The sequence below is a fragment of the Oryzias melastigma genome, linkage group LG18 (assembly GCF_002922805.2).
Source record: "Oryzias melastigma strain HK-1 linkage group LG18, ASM292280v2, whole genome shotgun sequence".
In the NCBI taxonomy this organism is placed as follows: domain Eukaryota; kingdom Metazoa; phylum Chordata; class Actinopteri; order Beloniformes; family Adrianichthyidae; genus Oryzias; species Oryzias melastigma.
In genome coordinates this window covers 24521468-24545039 of record NC_050529.1, presented here as the reverse complement: position 1 = coordinate 24545039, position 23572 = coordinate 24521468, and the positions used below count along the sequence as shown (strand labels likewise).

General features: G+C 42.0%; 1 protein-coding gene across 1 annotated transcript in view; it reads left to right on the top strand.

The window, feature by feature from the left end:
* The first annotated feature begins 497 nt into the window (after positions 1–497).
* The window catches only part of frem1a (Fras1 related extracellular matrix 1a), a 35815-nt gene continuing 12740 nt past the window's right edge, over positions 498–23572 (top strand). Inside the window, exons 1-21 of the mRNA XM_024288470.2 lie at positions 498–587; positions 8988–9345; positions 10929–11023; positions 11148–11458; positions 11694–11890; positions 12754–13077; positions 13164–13272; positions 13520–13651; positions 13763–14107; positions 14184–14326; positions 15463–15659; positions 15728–15824; positions 15910–16077; positions 16149–16357; positions 16735–16828; positions 16899–17151; positions 17825–18028; positions 18119–18304; positions 21485–21681; positions 21782–21977; positions 23408–23552. Of these exons, the coding sequence (XP_024144238.1) occupies positions 9103–9345; positions 10929–11023; positions 11148–11458; positions 11694–11890; positions 12754–13077; positions 13164–13272; positions 13520–13651; positions 13763–14107; positions 14184–14326; positions 15463–15659; positions 15728–15824; positions 15910–16077; positions 16149–16357; positions 16735–16828; positions 16899–17151; positions 17825–18028; positions 18119–18304; positions 21485–21681; positions 21782–21977; positions 23408–23552 (3845 nt within the window). The 5' untranslated portion in view covers positions 498–587; positions 8988–9102. The remainder of the gene's footprint in view (positions 588–8987; positions 9346–10928; positions 11024–11147; positions 11459–11693; positions 11891–12753; positions 13078–13163; positions 13273–13519; positions 13652–13762; positions 14108–14183; positions 14327–15462; positions 15660–15727; positions 15825–15909; positions 16078–16148; positions 16358–16734; positions 16829–16898; positions 17152–17824; positions 18029–18118; positions 18305–21484; positions 21682–21781; positions 21978–23407; positions 23553–23572) is intronic.

The following is a 23572-nucleotide window of genomic DNA, read 5'->3' as shown; positions in this document are numbered from 1 at the left end:
TAATGCTAATGTAGAGTTTAGTTGATATTTTAGGGACACACTAAATAGTTTAGCAAAATTGGCCTTTTTGGGGGGATTTTTAAACAATTTTGCCTCAAATATTTAAGAAATTTGGGTCAACTTCTGCGCACTTTCATAGTTCCTTAACAAAATTTACAGTCTTTTAGCAAATCTAACATTTTGCAGATAGTCTTGCAAGTTTACATTAAAACAATATTTGATACAATTTTTGGTTTGTAACCAATTAGGAAACACACAAACGCTCCTCTGTCAGGTCTTTTGTTTTTATGTCTGCATTATGTAAGCAGCTCAGCACTTAGTTTCATCTCCCGTGTCTTTTCTTTTGCCACTTCTGTTTGGTTACTCTTCTCTTCTTCCTTCACTTCCAATGGCAGGCAGACCTACGAAGGCGTCACTTCTACCTCCTTTTTATCTCTGGCTCCTCCCCCTTTTCCTCTTCAGTCCTCTCAGAGGTGGAGTTTGTAACTGAGAAGGGAGCCAGGTTCTGTCAGTGGGGCAGTTGCAGCTGAAAACAAGCAAAGGGACACAGGTACCAGCAGGGCAGTAGAAGAGGAGGGACCACTGAGGTATGGACGTGGCTGGAGGTAGCATTCTTTAGTCTTAACTACTGCTTTGACCTTTTACTCTGTCCTTTGTCCAAAAAATGTCTCACCAGAGCTTTCATGGGTGTAGCGATGAGACAGTCATCAGCTTGACACATTGGCAGCATTTGCAGGAGTTTTTTGGCCTGTTACATGTTTTCTTCCTCACTGCTCCACACACAGCAGCCTGGAATTAGAGTGTTTTCAGCAGAACCCTGTCTTTTCTCTGGTGTCTGGCCTGTCTTTGAACATTGAGTGTTAAGGACCCTGTCATTATTAAGATTAAAAGATGTTGTGGCTGCGTGCATTCCCAGCTGTGGAGCAGAGCTCTTAGTTGCACGAACAAACACATTTTCTCACAGCTGCATGTTTGAGTTCAGGAACAAGGAGGGTGGCAGGAGGGATGCTGTGCAGCTTTTAGACCTCTGAAGGACTGGTCCTACCCAGGCCGTAACCGTAAGCCTCTACACTGATCTATAATGGGATCTAGTACATGGATAATTATTTTTCAATTATTTATTTTTAAAAGCAATAAATATTGAAGACTTGCTTGATATTATTCAGTTTCATATGTAGTGTTTCTTTATTTGGTAAAGTGCTATGACACTACAGTATAGTAGGCCACTATGAGACGTAATTTCCCTTTTTTTACCAACACTGTTTCATAAAAGGTTTACTAGAAGATTGGATAACATCTAACGTTGATGACAATTGCTCTAAAAGGCAAAAACAGCTTATGGGGGCAAATCTTGAAAATAGGTGACTAGCTGAAAGAAAAGACAAAGTTTTGTTCTCATTGGCTTTTCAAAAATCTAGGTGAGAGTTGCAGTAGAATACGATGCACAGACCTCTACTGTGAGGTTTTAAGATAATTTTAATAACTCCTTGCTGGTCATCATAGGCACTGAAGCCAAAGTGGGTCCAGACTCTGGACTTAAAGTGATCTAAGAAGTTTGTAATTTCACTTCTAGTTTCACTTCTTATTCTATCGGTGCCAAATATTCATCTTTAAAAAAGTGAAGATATAAGCTATGATTGTTTTTTTTTATTCTGCAGTTATAGTTAACAGCATTAAAAAAATCAGAGTGACTGTTAATAAAGCATTTCTTTCAGTATTCTCAGTGGAGTTTCCAAAATACAATAAATTTGAAAGGTTTCTACACTTTCTGAGGGAGTGACAGGACTTATGGATTAAAACAAATTTTAGACGTGATGTCATCTATTCTCAAATGGAACTCTACTATACCCTACCATTCTATATTATGCTATGCTATGCTATTCTATATTATGCTATGCTATGCTATGCTATGCTATTCTATACTATGCTATGCTATTCTATACTATGCTATGCTATGCTATGCTATGCTATTCTATACTATGCTATGCTATGCTATGCTATGCTATGCTATGCTATGCTATGCTATGCTATGCTATACTATACCATCCCAAGTCAATATTTGCTTGAACATATCTTTTGCTGTACTATTCCATGCTATACATTGTACAATGGCAGTCTAAGCAAGTTGCAGCCAGGACTGTTTTGGAGGCAAAATGTCCTGGGAGGAGTTTGGTGAGGCCATGGAGAAGGACTATCGGTTGGCCTCAAAGAGATTCTGGTAAACCATCTGGCGCCTCAGGAGGGGAAAGCAGTTTTCTTCAGGCACCATTTTCAGTGCAGGTGGGGATCTGCTGACCTCAACTGGGGACATGTTCGGGCGGTGGAAGGAATACTTTGAGGATCTCCTCAACCCTGATGACATGCCTTCCCTTGAGACAGCAGAGGTTGAGGACACTGAGGTGGAACTGTCCATCACCCAAGCTGAGGTCACCGAGGTAGTCAAAGAGCTCCTCGGTGGCAAGGCTCCGGGGGTGGATGAGGTTCGCCCTGAGTACCTCAAGTCTCTGGATGTTGTAGGAGTGTCTTGGCTGACACGTCTCTGCAGCATTGCGTGGCAGACAGGAACCGTACCACTGGACTGGCAGACTGGGGTGGTGGTTCCCCTTTTCAAGAAGGGGGACCGGAGGGTGTGTTCCAACTACCAGGGAATCACACTCCTCAGCCTTCCTGGGAAAGTCTATGCCAGGGTACTGGAGAGAAGAGTCCGTCCGATAGTCGAACCTCAGATTCAAGAACAACAGTGCGGTTTCCGTCCTGGTCGTGGAACAGTGGACCAGCTCTACACCCTCTTCAGGGTGCTGGAGGGTTCGTGGGAGTTCGCTCATCCAGTCCATATGTGTTTTGTGGATTTGGAGAAGGCGTTCAACCATGTTCCCCATTGTGTCCTGTGGAGGGTGCTCTGGGAGTATGGGGTCCGGGGAGCCTTACTGAGGGCTGTACGGTCTCTGTATGACCGGAGCAGGAGTTTGGTGTGTAGATTGGTGCATGTTGGACTCTGACAGGGCTGCCCTTTATCACCGGTTCTGTTCATAGTCTTTATGGACAGAATTTCTAGGCGCAGCCAGGGGCCGGAGGGGGTCTGGTTTGGAGACCACAGGATTTAATCTCTGCTCGTTGCAGATGATGTTGTTCTGTTGGCTTCATCAGGCCAGGACCTCCAGCATGAATTTGAGCAGTTTACAGCTGAGTGGGAAGCGACTGTAATGAGGGTCACCACCGCCATGAGACCATAGTTCTGGACCTGAGAAAGGTCGTTTTTCCTCTCTCGGTAGGTGGAGTGCTCCTGCCTCAGATCGGAGCGTGATATCGATAGACAAATTGGAGCGGCGTCCACCATTTTGCGGCCACTGTACCGGTCCGTTATGGTGAAAAGAGAGATTAGCCAGAAAGCAAAGCTCTCAATTTACCAGTTGATCTTCGTTCCAGTACTTACCTATGGTCACAGCCTCAGGGTCTTGACCGAAAGAACAAGATCCCGACTACAAGCGGCTGAAATTAGTTTTCTCCGGAGGGTGGCTGGGCGCTCCCTTAGAGATAGGGAGAGGAGCTCAGTCACCCGGAGAGACCTCGGAGTAGAGCCGCTTCTCCTCCACATCGAGAGGAGGCAGTTGAGGTGGCTTGGGCATCTGGTCTGGATACCTCCTAGACTCCTCCCTGGAGAGGTGTTCCGGGCATGTTCCACTGGGTGGAGGCCCCGGGGAAGACCCAGGACACGCTGGAGAGACGATGTTTCTCGGCTGGCCTGGGCACGCCTCGGGGTCCCCCCAGAGGAGCTGGAGGAAGTGACCGGAGAGAGGGAAGTCTGTTGTTGTCATGTTCTGCATGACTAGCTGCTTAAAGCACTTTATGAGGATGGGGGTGAGATCAATTTGGCGGTAGTCGTTGCAGCAGGAGGCGGATGACTTCTTTGGAGCTCTTTGGGGCTTTCTGTGTCTTTACTCCTCTTAGTGCTTGCCTCACGCTGTCAGGTGAAAGCATCAGCACCAGGTCGTCAGGAGGAGGAGGAGTTTTCTGTGCTGGTGTGCGGTTGTCTGCCTTTAAACAAGCAAAGAAGACATTGAGCTGGTCCAGTACATGGGTGGAGTTATCACAGGTCTGTGGGAGGGACTTGAAGTTCGTGATGGTGTGAATCCCCCGCCACAGGTTGGTGTCTCTGCTGTCCCTGAAGCGGTCAGCTGTCCTCCGGGAGTGCTCTCAACCTGATGCCTTGTGACAGGTTGACCCTGGCTGTTCTCAGAGCAGCTTCGTCTCCAGCTCTGAAGGCAGTGTTCCGTTTCCTCCAGAGTCTTCTCCTGTCAGCCCTGGCTTCTGGTTGGTCCGTGTGGTGATGGTTTTTGAGACCTTGACATCGTCCATGCACTTTGTCATATTGGATGTGACAGACTCCGAGTACTCCTGGTGGGCGGTGATGTTGTTCTAGGTGGCTGCCTGTTTGAATAGATTCCAGTCAGTGGTAAAGCAGACCTGTACCAATAAAACCACTGACCCTTTGATCATTGGCCAATCTGCTTAAACACCTGAGTCACTGTCACCCCACAATAGTGACTATTTGTGCTGTTTGAAATGTTTGATGACTTTTGACATGAAGTCTGTGTGGTTCTTAAGACCCATCAACATTCTAGTCAATGGTCAAGATCACGCGGGACTGAAGTAATGCATGAATAGATCAAAGCTGACAAAAAGCGTCGGAGGAAAAAAAGCTAAAGCCACTAAGAAGTTCTTTCAATCGTCATAACAAATGCTACATCCAGACTTATGAGACCCGTGAGAACAGGAGTTTACCCAAAGGTCAAACTCTAGGAGTCCCTCTGCCTCTGCAACCGTCCCAGTGGGACTTGAAAATGAACCACCATCTGTAGAGAGGACATGGAGTTGTTTGTTTTGCTAGACTCTCTTGTGTTTTGTGCATTCACAGCAGAGGAAATCAAGTTTAAGAACTCAAACATTACATTTGAAATGTTGCTACAACCAGACATTTCAGAGGTTTGTAAAGCTGGTGTGAGACAGCTGGACATTTTTCTCTGCTGTAAAGTTTTGTGTGACGATGAGTTAGGATGAGCTTTTGTGTTACCGTGAGCTTTCCTCAGGAATGTAAATGCAGTCTGTCATTAAATCTTTGACATTTAGCTGAAGATAATCTTTTATGGGCCAAAAGAAATAAAATGTAAAATGTGTTTTTCTGCCAGTAGTCACCTCATGCTGGACATCTGTTCTAGACTTTACAACGAGAAGTTTCCTTTCATGAATGTTTTGAGTATAACATGAGGCTTTCTAAAAGCAAACAAAGAAAAGAGCCACAGACACACAGAACCCTGGGAGCGCTGCAGGAAGATTAATATTAGTGCTTTACCCAGCACTACCATTGCAACCCCCTCATAAGCTACTAGACTTTTTAGATCCTAAGTAAATCACTGAGAGGATTACAAAAAAAGCACTCATAAGGTGTAAGACAGTTTTTTCTGGAAACATTCTCTCTCTGTGCTGTGCTGCCTGTGCTCCGTCCATCAGACCAGGCTCTGATCCAGACTAGGATCGTGGTCAGAGTTTCAGCACATACATTTAAAAATGTACATGGTTTTATTTGAGAGACTTTTTTCTGGGTACACTTATCTGGGCTACAGTCAAGGTGTGGTCATCTGTGGGGAGACAGGAGACAGCAGCAAAAGAAGGGCTAAAGTCAAAATCTTCTCCAACTTTTTTTTATTCCCTGTTGATTTTTATTTCCTGTTGATTGTTTCTGAGTCAGTCTTCCATTTTTTAAGATGAACGTGACAGGCACGTTGGTCTTGAACAGATTTCTTACAGAAAAGATCTTTGGGCCACTGCTACAGTTTTCTTTTTTTCTTTTTCAGTAAAGAATGACTGATATGTCTCAGTATTTCCAGAGGAGGGGGCAGACCATCTCAAAGGCAAAGCAACAGAAACTAGAAAAGTTGCATTTCCTGCGATAATGCTAGTGTAAATGCTCATCGCTGAATGTGGTCACTGAAGGTGCTGCAGCATTTTGGGTTAATTGCTGGAAAATGTCCAGAACGTGCAGAACGTTCTGACACCAAACGTGTTTGATAGGCAAAAAATGCACAAAGAATTGGAAAAAAGGCCTATACTTTCATAGCACTTTCCTACCTCCCTTGACGGCCCAACGCGCTCTATAGTCACAGACATATTCACACACTGAGAGCCGCTTTTTCTTCTTCAGAATCTACTGGAATTATCGTGTTAAAGGTTGAAAAGTTACGGTAAATCAAAGAACATAAACACTGGAGCTCCAGCGTTAAAGGGTTAAAATAGCAGGTTTACTGGGTAAAAGTGATGAAAAACATGCCATCAACATACATATTTCCCAGATATTTGATTTATTTTAAACTTATGAGATTGCTTTTAATTATGGAACAAATGATAGAAATCTCAAAGTGATTGTTATTTAGTTAATTTCTACAAGTTTACTGTGTGAGCTCCAAAAATCACGTTAAATCCATCTATGTAATCTCCAATATTCAGATAAATGATGATTTTTAGCATGTAAACAGAACCCTCCCAGCTAGAGTTAAGACACAAACTCTAATGACATGTCATCCCAACACACACGGGCTCATAAGCAGCTTTCAAAGCTGTTTGGAATGAGACGTAGACTGTGACCTCTAGAATCATGTTTGGCTCACAGCTCTTCTTCTTCTTCTCCTGTAAACACCCCCATTGTTCACGGGAACAGGCTATGACATGCTGCTCACTTCAAAGGCTGATTAGTAGTTCTTTCTGTGTGAGGTCTGCGCTGCTGAGCAGGCTGAAGGAATGCAGCAGGATGAAATCTGAAGCCTGCCCTCGTTCTGATAGGAAGCAGCTCCCGCTCACGCCCGAGCCGGCCAAGCGGCAGCACTGCTGCTGGGAGGGGGGGGGTCAGCAAAAGAAAACAGCTCAATCATTAATTTGCAAGTTTCTGTTTTTATAATACTTTTGTCCTAATTTCAAGTAGATACTGGATTTTAACAATTAAAGTTGATTTTAGTTTTGCTGTGTGAAAAAAATAAAGGTAATTTAAATAAGATTAAATAAGACGTGTGCTTTAAAAAACAACAATTCCCTTACTGAGACCCGGGAAGGAACTACTGACACTCATCATGTCATTATGGGATGAGTGTTTAGCCTGAGGGAGAGGCCCAGGCTTGTGAGCACATTTCCTGACAGGCTGAGCTCAACACTGTATCTTCTGGAGAAGAGCTCACTAATAACTCCGATTATTGCTGCGATCTGACTAATATTCCCAAAAACAATCAACTTCAAGTTCTAGCCTTTAATGGAACACCATTGCTGGTCAGCCTCAGGGTATGGTTCTGTTTGGAGCTTTGTGTGCAGAGTCGGCCGTCCTCTAGTAACACTTCATGCTCCATTTTACAGATGATGAATCAGATATTTTTAAATGAAGAACAAACATTAAACGTTAAAAGATTTGATTTCCTTTTCAAAAGGAAAATGAAGTTCTATTTCTCTTCATTTGTCAGAGGTCAACAGAATCTTATAGCTGCAGAAGAACGTTATCATTTCCTTTGTGTCTATTTATTAGTAGCCATCAAAGTGTCTGACCTTCTGGAGAGAGCCATGGTGACCACGTCAGGACAATCTAGAGAACTGTTCATCTGATGCTCTTCCTAGAAGGGACTGTACCAAAAAAAAAGTACTTCTCATCTATAAGAGCATCACAGCTTATTGGAAGGCTTCGTTCATCTGCTCTGGGAATAACCGTAGAGAGAACCCCGCATACACCTGGTTTTCTTCATACGTAATACTAATACCATAACTAATTATTTCTCTGTTGATGATGTTTTTCTTCTTAACTTATTATTCTGATTCCATGTTGTTATTTTCTTTCATGAGGTGAATTACCAAAATACGCCAATTTCTGCTCCTGGTCCGGCCCTTCTGTCAGATTTTAGAACCTTTTGTGGCCTTTTGTGTGAGAAAGAAAGTTTGACACTCCTGCTCAAGATTTTCAGTCAAGTTTATGATTATATCTTTGCAAATGATCAACAGTTTCCATTTTCTAGCCTATCATTTAGATTTTGATGTAAGTAGTTTATTCTTAGCAGGTTTTAGAGAATGGTAGAAATACGTCGACCCTTTCATTAGCTGACTGGTTTATGCTTCTGGTGCAGCTTCAACATGTCTTTTGCTTACATAATTTAAACCAGTGAAAACATTTATTTTGGAAAACTTCCGGATTCTCTCCATGTGTGTTAAAGCGGCTAGCTGTGCTGCTACCTGGACTGCAAGCTAAAAGGCAAACCAAACAATAAATCGTATCTGGAAAGATTATTTGATGAGGAAAGATCCAGTGAGGAAGCTGAAGAAGAACCTTTGACTTCAAAGAATAATAAAACGGCTGTTTACCAGGAGTCTTCCTCAACATATGGATTAGTTGTTTTCATGTAGTTGAGACTAATACGCACCGACAGACTCTCGACTGTTTCACACGCAGATAATAAAATTGAGAAACTGTGGATTCACATTTATATTATATTTAGAAAATACCAGTTTTACGACATTCACATCATTTTATTTTATTTTGTTTTATTTCTTCATCACATCTAAAAGTCGGACATAGCTGAGGTTAGCATCTGGTTGTTAGTCTCCACTTTGACGTTAAAGAGGAAATCTTCATCACGAAGTTTAAACATTATACAGAGAATTAAGATTCAAATAAAGTTGCTGATTTGTGGAAACTTGTAAAAGTGAAATTTGAGAATTTTCCTACTGCAAGGCTGAAATAGGTAGACATCCATTCAGAAACTTTAGCACAGAAAATGTTCCCTTATGCTGAAAAAAAAAAAACAATGAATGAGGATTTATGTAAAGACAAAATATGATCAATCTGTTTGCCTTGAAGGATAATCAGAGGACTGGGCCCTAGACTGGACAGGAGCTGTAGCAGTTTTGGCATCTTTCCCACAGAAACAATGGAATAATTTGAACTGTTATGATTTTCTTCTCAGCTCTTGGATGACTGTGAGCCACCAGATCCACGAGCCTTAATGAAGCTCCGCTCTTCAACAGCTCTTTGCTTCGATAAACCTTCATGAGCAGGACGTGGGCCGGTGACGGACAGCGATGGGTTCAGCGGGTCAAACTCTGGCCTTGATGTTGCTCCCGGTGCTTCTGCTCGGATTAACCTGCTCCTCTCGTGGTTCCCTTGTAAAAGTCAACAGGGGTTTAAAGGTGATGCGAGGTCAAACAACTGTCCTCAAGGAGAGTGACCTACAGTTCCACATTCCCACTGAGGAGAATTCATGCAAGGTGGAAGTAGTGCTGACTGAGCCCATAACCCAAAGAGTAGGAAAACTCCTGCCTCAGGTAAAGACCAATCTCTCTGTTGTAATACTCCATTCAAGCTTTAGTTAATTCAAACTTTTCAACACAGTCAGTGACGCTTAAACACAAAATCTTTAACATACAGCAAGTTTTCAAACATTAACAAGATCATTCCAGCAGATTTTGAAGGAGAAAGCTGCTTTTCTCCGACAGAATCTGCTGGAATGATCCTGTTAATGGTTGAAAACTTACAGTAAATCAAAGAACATGAACACTGGAGCTTCGGGGTTCAAAAATGAAACGTACAAAGAGGAATGGGTAAAGGTATGCTAACACAATCCTAAGAAACACAAGAAAAACTTTCATTAATTTACAAGAAATTACTTTCTCTAGAGCAGGGGTCGGCAACCCAAAATGTTGAAAGAGCCAAAACAAATATGTCTGGAGCTGCATAAATTTAAATGCCTTATATTAGTCTTATAATGAAAGCAACACATGCTGCATGTATCTATAACGTAGATCACTATCAATGTGACTTAATAGATTACAATTACATAATGAACGTCCGCGATTAAATGTTTATTTTGTTTATTATTTATTATGTTTATTTATTCCAGCTGCGAGTCCTCGCGACATGTAAGACTAATAAAGCTAACTGATAAAAGCTGAGTAACCTCAAAATGAACATACAAGCTTTTATTTTGACAGCCCACAATGACAAGGAGAGGGGGTCGTCATCAGTCTCTCCCTCATTCTCACTCCAGGTGCAGGAAGAATTCAAACATAGCCGGACAAAATCATAAATGTTCAACAGTCAGACAACAAAACACATTGAGGAAAACCCAAACTTAAATCCAATTCCAGTCAGACAGGTAAAAGAATGGGTAACCCACAATTCCTTGCGCTGCCAGACCGACAGCAAGCCCAGCGTGTCTGAGACCATCACTACAATATGAATGAATTACAGTTTGGAAAGGATTGTAAATCAATGAAAGAGCATTTTGATGTTAGCTTTGATTATTTTATCAAGAACTCTGAGAAACCAATGATTGAATGTATTGATCACAGTCAATAAACATTGGAGAATTAGCTAAAAGAGTCTTTGGTGAACTGGAAGGAGAAAGAATCAGGGGCGGAGATCCAAAAGCCACACCCCCTCAGAGGAGATTTTAGAAACAGAGGCTTCAGATCAAGAGGAAAAATGTCTTTTAAAGACATTTAGGTTGTGGGAGTTTGGTTAAAACTTCATAATCATAATTAAAACACTACTGGGAATGTTTTTAAAATAAGTTGCCAAGGGGGAACTTTAAAGACCTGTTTGAGAAACTTGACATTGGAATTGAACTTTCATAGTCATTACATCAAGTACAATGGAACTGCTAACAAGAGTGAATGTGATTGTTCAGCAGGTCTTTTCTCAAATGCATTGAGTTCTTGTTATGCAATTTGCTGAATTGATCTTTGTGGCTAAAGATATTTAAATGAAGTTGAAATCAGTGAATGCAAGGACAAAATTTCCCATAAAATTTGTAGGATGTGAAGGTTTGTCGTCCATACAGAGAAAACTGTAGAGAGACATCAGAGTGATGGATATTGATCATTATCTGTGTTCCTAACTTCTGCAGGTGTTTGACTGTCATTTTCTGACTGATGAGGTGAAGTATTTTCACAATGGCTGTCCATTATTACAGGAGGACACAGTCAAACTTCGTCTGTACAGGTACAACACTCAGTACCAGCATTAGACATGTGTACAAAGTCTTAAATTGTATTATCTGCCACAGCAACACAGATTTATACTGTATTTGCCAATACTAGTGTGTCTTTAATGTGTTCTTGGCCAGATTCACAGAGACAGAGACATACATGGAGGTGTTCTCTCTACATGTGGAAATAATGGATCCTGAGTGCAGCATCATAAAACTAGGGCCCAAATCCCTGGAGGTCCCTGAGTTCTATGGCCTCTCCGATGCTGTTGATGGGAATGTGGTGTCCTTCCACTATGAGAGGAGATCTAACCTGGAGTGTAGCATCCACATCAGCATCCATGACACCCACCTGCCTGCCCACGGCCAACTCGTCACAGGAGAGCCAGAGAAAGCCACAACAAGAGGGGATGAGCCAGAGAGCTTCATTCACCTGCGTCAGCAGCTGGGTAACAACACACTCACAATTCAGAGCTGGTTGGTGAGAGGCCAAAACATGTAAAACACTGACAATAATGGGATAATAATAATGAAAGATTTGTGAATTTCACTCTGAAAACAAAAACCTAAAATGTGTTTTTATCCTTTAGTAAAAAGAAAATACATGGGAAGATGTTTAGACGTCAAAATAAAAGCACCACAAACCTGCAAGCTAAGCTGTGTTTTTGTGGTTTCCTTTACCAGATAATAAAGCTAGAGCCACTTGTAAATCTGAAAGCTGTCTGAAGGGTCTGAAGCTGGCACAGTTCACCAAAGTTTCCTGCCATGACTTCCTGGAGATGGGACTGAAGTATCAGCACACAGACCCTCCATCTCCAGATGTTGACTATATTGCAATCAGACTGGACCTGAAGGACACCAGGAGTGGCAGCATCTATAAGGTAATGTAAGGATGGAAACATGATCAAACGGTAGAGGGGTAACCATTTAATGACGATTCAACTTGTATCATAAATAGTGGTTCACAATACGATTGATAGTCAGTATTGGTTCATTTTAAACGACCCGATTCACTGACCTAAAATGGATCAGAACATCTTTATCCAAACTTCCACCAGTGAGACTCAGAGAGAAATAGCTGCTACTAAACAGTGCAGGTGACGTTTTCCAGATTCTTCTATTTCTTCAAGATAATAAATTAAATATGTGAACAAACAAACAAGTAAACAAGAATGAATGTCAAATCCATTCACATGTTAGTTTGATAAAGTTCAGTCCACTGTTGTTTTTCCACATCAGAATAATCATCATTAAAACATTCTGTATGGTCACATGACTTTGATCAATTCAAAGACTGGAATGATGGTTGATCACTTTCTGCTGCATCACATGCGTTTTCTGCTGTGATAGTGGTTTTTATGTTAAAATAAATAAACCTACCATGTCTCACTCCTAAAGGTATTTTCTAATATCGATTATCAGTTTATCTTAAAACAATCTTTCAATGGTATAGGTTGATTTAATGGACAGCTTGCTTCAGTCTGATTGATCTGGTTGGATTGTAGGATTAGAAATCGATTCACCGATTCACCGATTAAATGTCCCACCCCCCCTTAAAACAGTTTTGTGTTTTCTCCTAAAGTAAACTTCTGTGTGTGATATTTTGAGTTATTGAGTAATTTCATGTTTAAGGAAAAATGGTTTTACCAAACTACAGTTTTTGTGTCACTTTTAATAAGATATTTGTAGACTTTGTTGATGTGATGTTAAAGCGTATTGTGAATTCTGTTTCTGTGTTCTGCAGTCTGAGCAGGCTTGGATCCCTGTGCGGATTGTTGGCGCCATGCCCAACCAGCATCCCAAACCATCCTTCATGTCCATGTACATCCTGGAAGTAGACCAGTTCATCCTCACGCCGCTCTCCACAGCTACTGTGAACGCTGAAGATGAGGAAACTCCTCAGCAGCTGTTAGTCTTCAACATCACCAAAGCCCCAGAGGAAGGCTTCATCACTCACCTGTCAGACCACACCCGTGCAGTTTCCTCTTTCACCTGGCTTGATCTCAATGACATGCTTGTAGGGTATCAGCCTCCAAATTCCTCACATCCTCAGCGTAGGAATTATGAGGTGGCACATCTCTTTGGTTTGTTCTTCTTTCTAAAACTGAGCGCATATGTCTAAAACTAGTCCCTGATTGAATATGTTTCCTGCAGGTCGAAGTTGAAGTCTACGATTTTTACTTTGAGAAGAGCCAGTCAATGACCATTCACGTCTCTGTGAGGAACGCAGACACAAACGCACCCAGAGTTTCCTGGAACATGGGTATGTTTTTGGTCCTATTATGGCACTCTCCTTGTTCCTGGAATGGTTTAAGAAATGCTTTATCTTGTATGAACTGATTCTTAAAGGCAAACTTAAAACCTGCTTAGATGGAGTTCAAAGTCTCAGTTCACTTTGGAATTAGCTGCAGGCTTTTGAAAAGAAGTCTTTCTTATGGCAAAACAAAAACAGTCAAGTTTAGCATAACGAGCCAACCCATTCTGTATTTTCATGATAATGTGTTCATCAGGTCTCAGCCTGTTGGAGGGTCAATCTCGTCCAATAATTTGGGATCAGCTGCAGATTGTGGATAACGACGATCTGAACGCTGTTCGAATCATCACAGTGGACGGTTTGCAGCACGGCCGCCTGACTGTAAGAGGTACCGAGTCAACAACAGATCCCAACGAAACCACACTTCACCCCCGTCACACGTTCAGACGCAACACAAGAAAGGTCACACATTTGACATGAAACTATGATGTAATCGCAGGTGGAAAGAGCTTCATGTTCACTGTCAGTGACATTAAATCTGGGGTTGTTCACTATCACCATGATGACAGTGACTCCAGTAAGGACTTCATCATCTTCCGCATCACCGACGGTCATCATCAGACCCGACACAAGTTCCCCATCAAGATCCTGCCCAAAGACGACAGCCCTCCTTTCCTCATAACAAACATGCTGCTGAAGGTCACTGAAGGCCAGACAGCACTCGTGAGAGGCTCCACCCTCCAGGCATCAGACATGGACTCCAGTGATGACTACATCCTCTTTAACATCACCCACCTCCCACAGGCAGGAGAGGTCATGAAAATCCCAGAAGCAGGGCAGCCAGGTGAGGTGATTGAAGTGTTTGTTGATGTTTCTGTCAGTGTCAGATGTTTACTAGACATCCCGTCTTTCTGATTCAGGTTATGCAGTCAGACACTTTCTCCAGAAGGACCTCTCTCAGTCCATCATTTACTACAGACACTTTGGAAATGAGGTGTTTGACGACTCCTTTGAGGTGGTGCTGTCTGATTTCCATGACCCCCCCAACTTGTCCGAGCCTCAGGTAAGCTTTGAAAATGTACAATATGATGAACACATTTTGATGGTGAAGTGTAACCTCACAATCAGTCTAGAAGGGTGACTAACATTCAACAACATTCCACTCACTCTGAATGAACACAAACCTGAGGATATTGTCACGCTGTGCATTTATTCTGCCTTTTAAAGTCTCCGTATGACATTTTATTTAAAAACATTCCCTGTAGTGTTTCAATTATGTTAATGAAGTTTTTAACCAAATTCCCACAACCTAAATGTCTTAAAAAGACATTTTTCATTTTGATCTGAAGCCTCTATTTCCAAAATCTCCTCTGAGGGGGCGTGGCTTTTGGAACTCTGCCCCTGATCCCCCGTCTGCTTATGATAGCTCTGTGTCTCGCTAGCGTAAATCTTCATAAAAACATCCATCAATCTGGGTAATGTCCAGCTGGACGAGGAAGTGAAGATCTTCATGGACAGAACTTCCTCCAAAATCCTGATTCTTTCTCCTTCCAGTTCACCAAAGACTCTTTTAGCTAATTCTCCAATGTTTATTGACTGTGATCAATACATTCAATCATTGGTTTCTCAGAGTTCTTGATAAAATAATCAAAGCTAACATCAAAATGCTCTTTCACTGATTTACAATCCTTTCCAACTGCGGTCAAATGAGCCGCCGTTCACATTTCCGTGGTCACATCAAGAAGCTCCGTGGAGTCTGGTGGAGATTTTCCAGCGTTCTCAGTCCTGCTACCGTAAGTATTGGATGAAACTCACACCAAAAATCCAGTGATGCTGATTTGACCACAGAAATGTGAACGGCGGCTCATTTGACTGCAGTCAATGTGAAGATACCATCTTCTCTTCTCCAGAACCTGAACTAGACACTAGGAACAGATGAGGGTTTAGTGCATGTGCAGCAGAGCTGTTGATGGAAAGAAGATCATTCATTCAGACAGAGTCTGTCCAAGACAGTTTAGTTGATTTAAGAGGAGAAATACTCGGAAATACAAAAACAAAATGATTTCTTATTACATGTGTTCTCTTTCAGAACAAAAAGGACACACAGACATGTTAGAAACTCTAAAAACAGGATATATTTATTGGAGGGGGACTTTAAATATATTTAATTGAGTGATTGATTCATGTCATTATCTTCAGGTGGTGATGATCCACATTGAACCTGTTCCAGATCAGCCACCAAAGGAAGTTCCTGGTTCTAGTCGATGTCTTGTGGTAAAAGAATCAGACGTGGTCCGGATCACGCAGCAGCACCTTCATTTTGTAGACCTGGAGTCTCCAGAGCGTGAGCTGACTTACACGGTCACTACTCCCCCGTTCTACACTGGTCCCCACAAGTGAGTTTATGCTCAGATACACAAAAGCCCAAGCAGAAGACACAAAGTCACAAGTCTGTTTTCTTCAGGAGCAGCAGTCCAGATGCAGGGAAGTTGTTCCTGATTGACGACATACCCACGCTCACAAAAGACCCCAATGCACCCGCCCTTAGACTTTTCTCGCAGGTGCCGCTTTTAGATTACGTCTGATTTATTTAAAATGTCTTTTCTTGTCCTCCTAAATCTCACGAGGAACTGTGTTTGGTTTTAGCATGCAGTGAACTTCATGAAAGTCGCCTACATGCCTCCTATCACAGACATTGGTCCTTATCCTCAGCACATTCAGTTCATTCTGTCCATAACCAACCATTTGGGTCGAACAGTTCCAGGGATCTGCTTTAACATCACTGTGATGCCAGTTGACAACCAGCCTCCTCAGGTGATCAATCGTGGTCACATTCCTTCAGCTTATTTGTGTGTATGTGTGGGTTTGACTTGTTTGGGTTTCAGGTCATCACTGGCCTTCTGACTGTGGATGAGGGTGGACAGCGCTGGCTGGGCCCTGAGCACGTGCTGCTGTCAGATGTGGACTCGATTGAAGATCTGTTGCAGCTGCAGCTGCAGAGAGAACCAGAACACGGAGTCTTGCAGCTCAACAAGCATCCACTCACGCCCCTCCAGACTTTCACCATGCAAGAACTGAAAAGCTTTCAAGTTAGGTCAGACATCCAGTTTACTGCTTCATACGTTATGACGCTTGATGTGCTGAGTCAGGAGAATCTAACCACACACATTTTATCAATGTTTTTCTTTATAGATAATGCTGATTGTTTATTGAATAAATTTCTTGAAACGTTTAGATTAATGGTTTCAAACAACTGCTTTAGACTTACGGAGATGACTCCCATCCCCACTCTTTCAGAGTTTTGGTTCTTGTTGTCATTTCATTGTTGTTTCGTTATTTCATTCAGTTTCTCTTCAGTTTGGACTGAACTCTTAGAACTTCAAGCTTTTTCTGTGTCCGGTTTCCATTGAGTTGGCTTTACAAACTGCTTTAGTGCTATGGGCACATTTTTACCACTCTTTGTTAATACAGCTACACCCATGATGGCTCTGAGACAATAGAAGACACCATTCAGTTTGCTGCAACAGACGGCACCAACTCAGTCAAGTTTACTCTACAAGTCAAGGTATATGTAAAAATGAAGAAAGGTCCGATTTAAATGGGCCTTTTCCAATCCAACTTTTTGTTTCTGTTAGGTGACGCCCATCAATGATGAGATCCCTGTAATAGTCGCTGGCTTGAAACCAGTTCTCCAATGTGCCGAAGGAGAAGAAATGGTTATCACAGCAGAGTATATTTATGCCACTGATCCTGACAGCAACAGCAGCAGCCTGGCAGTCTTGATCGCTCGGCAGCCTTATCATGGTGTGGTGCTGCGAAATGGTGTTGTGGTCGATCGCTTCATCCAAGCAGACATCACAGCAGGGATCATATCCTACAGACACACGGGTAAAAAGCTGCATCATACAGTGATACCTCAAGTCAAGTCGTTAAAAGGGATGTTTTTCTGATCCATGCACAATTCAGTGGGAAAGTGTCACAACAATTGCCAACTACCCAGCAAGGCCAAGTGGGCCCCACATGGTTTAAAAGTGGCAGAAAATGTGGCCCTGATTGGGTTTGTCCACAGTTTCTGTGGTGGCCTCACCTGTGTTTGTCCACATTGGCTTAAGTGGGGACTCAGTAGGTTAGCTCGCTATGCTAGCCAGCCGCCCAGTGGACAGCATAGCATGCTAGCAAGCCCTGCTGTCGCGTGCTAGCAGCTTCTCTGTAGCATCCTAGTGAGCTCTTCTGTAACAAGCTAGCAAGGTCCACTGTAGTATGCTAGCAAGCTCCACTGGAGCATGCTAGCTAGCTTCGTTATATCGAGCTAGTGTGCTCTGCCGTCCACCAGGCAGCTGGCTAGTGTAGCAAGCCTACCCACGAGTGTCCACTTAAGCTAATGTGGGCAAACACATATGGAGCCACCATGGAAACTGCAGACAATCCTGAATGGGGCCCACATTTTCTGCCCACTTTTATGGGCCACTAGCCTTGCAGTCTGGGTGGTTGTGTTCAGGTACAACATTATCTGTTGATGATTCTCTTCTCTTCAAAAGTGTTTCTTCTGGTGCGATTGTAGGACTGGAGATTGGGCTCACTCCGCGTCAGGACACGATCACCTTCGTCATCTCTGATGAAGAGACAGAGAGCTCTGCTTCATGCTGCAGTGGACTAAATGTCATCAAGAGCAAAGGCACGACTCGGCTGAGGAGCAACCTGCCTCTGTATGACCTCCACGTCACAGTGTTTCCAGTTGATAACCAGCCACCTTCCCTAACAACAGGTCATCCAAATACACAAGCAGAGCATATGCATTCTCAAAGTTATATATATGTACGGTAAAAATACCTTTTGTCTTTCCTCTTGTTTACAGGGGCCATCTTCATGGTAGATGAGGGTGGAAGTGGCTCTATTACTACTTTTCATGTAAAGGCCTCTGACATGGACACAGTGGAAGACGAGCTGACCATCAGTCTCATTTCTCCTCCCCAGTTTGGGTACATAGAGAATGTCCTCCCCAGCCCTGGCTTTGAAAAAAGCAACACAGGCATAAGTATAGGTGAGAAAAAAAAGCTGCTCCCCTTCTTTTGTTTTGTGTGTGCACATTTGTGTTGGGAATAAAGGGAAAAATATAGACAAACAGCAAAAATACTGTTATTTCGTCAGTAAAAACATAAGCACCTGGACAATAAAAGAACTGTTGTTTATCATCCATTCTGATCAGTCATCACCACAATTCGTGACACAACCAGGCTTTAGTTACATATCATCTCATTCAACTTTAGAGTCCCTTAGTCAAACAGAAGCTACAGGCTGCTTACTTCTCAATCAGTTTTCCAATCTTTTCCTCAAAGAAACTCGTCCTGGAAAGACACAGCCTTCTGCTACCTTTCTCTTGATTTAATTCCTATAAACTATATTTTATAGGTCTGAGTTAATGAAATTGATGAAACAATTTGAATCGATTTAAGGGGTCTTATTCACGAGTGAGTGAAAATCGTTGCGTGAGATCGACAGGCTGATTGGATCGGCGTCCGCCATTTTGCTGCACCGGTCTGTTGTGGTGAAAAGAGAGCTGAGCCAGAAAGCAAAGCTCTCGATCTTCGTTCCAGTACTCACCTATGGTCATGAACTCTGGGTCATGACCGAAAGAACGAGATTCCGACTACAAGCGACTGAAATGAGTTCTCTCCGGAGGGTGGCTGGGCACTCCCTTAGAGATAGGGGGAGAAGCTCTGTCACCCGGAGAGAGCTCGGAGTCGAGCCGCTTCTACTCCGTATCGAGAGGAGGCAGTTGAGGTGGCCCGGGCAACTGGTCCGGACGCCTCCTGGACGCCTCCCTGGAGAGGTGTTCTGGGCATGTCATACTGGGTGGAGGCCCCGGGGAAGACCCAGGACACGCTGGAGAGACTATGTTTCTCAGCTGGTCTGGGAACACCTCGGGGTCCCCCCAGAGGAGCTGGAGGAAGTGACCGGGGAGAGGGAAGTCTGGGCATCTTTGCTTGGACTGCTGCCCCATGACCTGGTTGAGGATGAATGGAAGAAGATGGATGGATGGAATGGATGGATTTAAGCTTAACAGATCAATAATCTTTTCGTACAAAATATAAATTGATTTAGCACATAAAGCTTTGATCTACTAGCTTGATACTAACGGTTAATGGAATTTCCCAAAAGATGACTAATGCTAACACTCGGTCGACCTGAACATACATTGTTGACTAAATGAACATCTTATTATAATCTTACATCTTATAAACTCGCAGACATGAATTTTCCAAACTATTAAGGAAATATTTTTTAAAGTAACCATTTGTGGTCTAAAACATTGTTTCTTTCTTCTTCTGGAATAAGGTTTAGTGCTACACCGAGATCTCCACCTAGTGTCCAAACTGAAACGTCCTCCAGGAGAAGCAGAACAATGTTTCCAATGTTAATGATCTGAACATTTTAGTTAGAACTTCTCCTTTAGAGAATCCATGTAACTCTGGATGATATTAACAATCTCAGTATTTCACTGATACATTTACAGTATTTGAACTGGATCAGATTCATATAAATATATTCAAAACATATAGAAGATTATTAATGTAATTCAGAAACAAATGTGTCTAAATGTGTAAACTCAAAATTGAATTGAATTGAGTGGATCGAAAGGATCGAAAAAAAAAAACAGAATTGAATCGATTCAGGCTCTGGTGGATCGTATTGTTTCTGGAAATTATAACTGATACCCAGCCCTCATATTTTGTATCAGGCAGGTGGGATGGAAACCCTTTTATTACCAGCTACAGCAAGTACTGGAAGAGAGATAGGTCTAGGGGTGTGGCCTTCCAGTAAGCTCACTCATGATTAGCGAGAGTGGTTGCCATAGAAATGATGACTCAGACCAATCACTTACTAAGATCGTCTGGTTCCAAATGGTGACGTCTGTACCGCGGAAAAAAGGCAACTGACTTAATTTTGTTAAGTTTGCAAAGTGAAGCATTTCACCCATCTCTATATGGTTTTAACTTAATATGCCAAAAGAAATGATAGAATAAATTATCTTGAAGCACACGTGTCAAAGTCAAGGCCCAGGGGCCGGATCGGGCTCTCCGGATCATTCTATTCTATTGTCATTAATGACCCGATGTTATCTTGTGCTCATTTCTAACTTGTATAATTTTGACATGATATATTTTTTATGAAGAGTAAAATATTGAAAGTTATTGAAGGTTTAAGTTGATTTATTCTGGAATAATATTCCTGCCTTTATATTATTCATAGTTATGTTAAAAAAATATGGTTTTAAAGTTTAAAAATTGGGATTCTGCTAGCTTTTTGGACTATTTTGGCATTTACTAAGATTAAAGGCTATTTTGGAATTTAGCTAATATTTGAACTACATGCTAGCTGTTTTGGCTAAACTATGTTTCTTTTCTTAGTTTTTTAGGCTAATTTGGCATTTAGCTAATATTTTAGCTAGCTTCAGTGTTTTGCTATCAGCTTCAGTGTTTTCAACTATCAGCTTCAGCATCTTCTGCTATCACCTTCCAACTATCAGCTTCAGTGTTTTCAGCTATCAGCTTCAGCATCTTTAGCTTCAGTGTTTTCAGCTATCAAATTCAGCGTTTTCAGCTATCAGCTTCAGTGTTTTCAGCTATCAGCTTCAGCATCTTCAGCTTCAGTGTTTTCAGCTATCAACTTGAGTGTTTTCGGCGATCAGCTTCAGTATCTTCTGCTTTCAGCTTCAGTGTTTTCAGCTATCAGCTTCAGCGTTTTCAGCTATCGGCTTCAGTGTTTTCGGCTATCAAATTCAGCGTTTTTAGCAATCAGCTTCAGTGTTTTCAGCTATCAGCTTCAGTGTTTTCAGCTATTAGCTTCAGCATTTTCAGCTATCAGCTTCAGTGTTTTCAGCTATCAAATTCAGCGTTTTCAGCTATCAGCTTCAGTGTTTTCAGCTATCAGCTTCAGCATCTTCAGCTTCAGTGTTTTCAGCTATCAAATTCAGCGTTTTCAGCTATCAGCTCCAGTGTTTTCAGATATCAGCTTCAGCATCTTCAACTTGAGTGTTTTCGGCTATCAGCTTCAGTATCTTCTGCTATCAGCTTCAGCGTTTTCAGCTATCGGCTTCAGTGTTTTCAGCTACCAGCTTTAGTGTTTTTAGCTATCAATTTTTCTACACAGAGCTAATAGAACGAGCAGACACAAAGATGTATTCTGCTATCATTGTTTGGGATTTCCTCTTTTTCCGCAGCATCTTTTTCTTACGAGGACGTCATTGAGGGTCACATAAATTACGTTCAGTCCAAACACCAGAGGCTGGAGCCCACAGCGGACCAGTTCATCCTCTGTGTATCAGACGGGACACGCAGCTCTGCAAACGTCCCCTTCCATGTCATCATCAACCCGACAAACGACGAAGTCCCAGACATTGTGGCCAACAACATCACAGTGAGTCTTTATGACTTTATACCCACAATCATCTCCAACAAGCAGACGTTCCTATGAGTGTGTTTTAGAAATAAACTGACCGACTTCCCTGTGTGATGAGGTACCAGAGGGAGGAATGAAGCGATTGGTGCTGCATGCAACGGATATGGATGTCCCCAAGAATCTCCTGCTTATTACCGTGGTTACACCACCTCAACATGGCAGCATCGTCACTCACAAGGGTGGAACGATTACCAAAAGACATGGAGACAATCCATCCCCTGTTGTCGACTTCACTATGGAAGATCTTCATCGCGGTACTCTATCTTCTAGAACATTTCACTTGTTCTTGAGGGCCATCATGCATCTGAATTTATTGATAAATTATGGTAAATGGTAAATTCTCATTCTTTGGTGGTTGTCATTTGCTTTAGGCATGTCATGTGTTACAATTTCAGTTAAGTCTTTTAATAAAGTACCATCTTAAAACCAAGGTTGCCCCAAAGAGTTTCAACAAAATAAATATTAAATACCCTCAACATGAAGCTTTATTAGTGATAAATGTCATGTAGTGTTGTTCAAATCAGTCCAAAAAGATTAACTGATTAACAGTTAAGAAACAACTCATGACATCATTCAATGCAGTCCTCAGACTGAGAAAGCAACAGGCGACAGTGGGGAGAAAAAACCTCCAGAGCTTAGAAAGCGCAAACATCTGACGCAACAGTTTGGGGTCAGAAAGAACAGTGAAGTGATGAAGACACATGACATAATCGTACTGACACCATGCAGTGTTCTTATGATTCCTGTTCTCCCTCTCAGAGTCGAATAGAACTGTATTTGAAGAAGGAAAGTAGGTTTAGGTTTTATTTGTATTTTTAAAGTCATTTTTTTATTCTATTGAAATGTATTTTTATTCCTTTACAGTTATTTGTTCTTTATTAATCATTTCATTCCATCAAACTTTGAATGAATCAATCAGACAAATAAACAAACTAGATTTATAGCATTACCTGCAATGAGCTTGAATGCTGTAAGCTGAATATGGCTGCTGAAGATGGCAGAGCTGATAGCTGAAAACGCTGAAACAGAAAGCTTGCCAAAATATTACCTAAAAGCCAAATTAGCAAAAAACTGGAAACATGTCTAATTTTGCCAAAACAGCTAGCATAATTCTAAAATATTAGTTAAACTTAAAATAAGCCAAAAGACTGGAAAAGTCTAAATTACCCAAAAACAGCTAACACGTTGCTAAAAAAAAAAAGCTTTTCCAAATTACACTTAAAAAAACCTGAACATTTTAAAGTTTGAATGTTAGCTGAAAGTTCGCAGAAGTTCACAGGTGCTAAGTGCACAATGTTTTTGAAGGATGTGAGCAATTTCTCATTCATTTCTTAAGGGGCATATTTTGCTCAATATTTCAAAAACTATAAACTTTATAAATACCAAAATACAAGCAGTAATATCCTGAACAAGCTGAACGTTTTAATTCCAAGATTGCAGAAATCACTGGAAGTGTGATTGAGTTTTACGTGCTGAAAAACGTACAGAAAGGAGAATCACTATTGTATAAATGCTTTGAAGCATTTAATGGTTTTACTGTTTACGGTGAAAAAGACCAAACTACCCTCTCTCTAACTATAGCTACCCCCCCTAAAAAAGCTTCCCGTTTCTCTACGGTTGCTAAAGTATCCAGCCTGAATGACAGAATCACTTCCCCTCCCATGTCTGTCGTCATGGAGCTCAGGACTGGATCTGATGTACGCACACGATGACTCTGAGAACATGGAGGACAGCTTTTCCATCCGGCTGACAGACGGCAAACACCAGGTGGACAAACGGGTGATGGTTGAAGTGCTGCCTGTGAACGACGAAGAGCCACGAGTCATTCGGTTGGTCCATCATCTTTCCC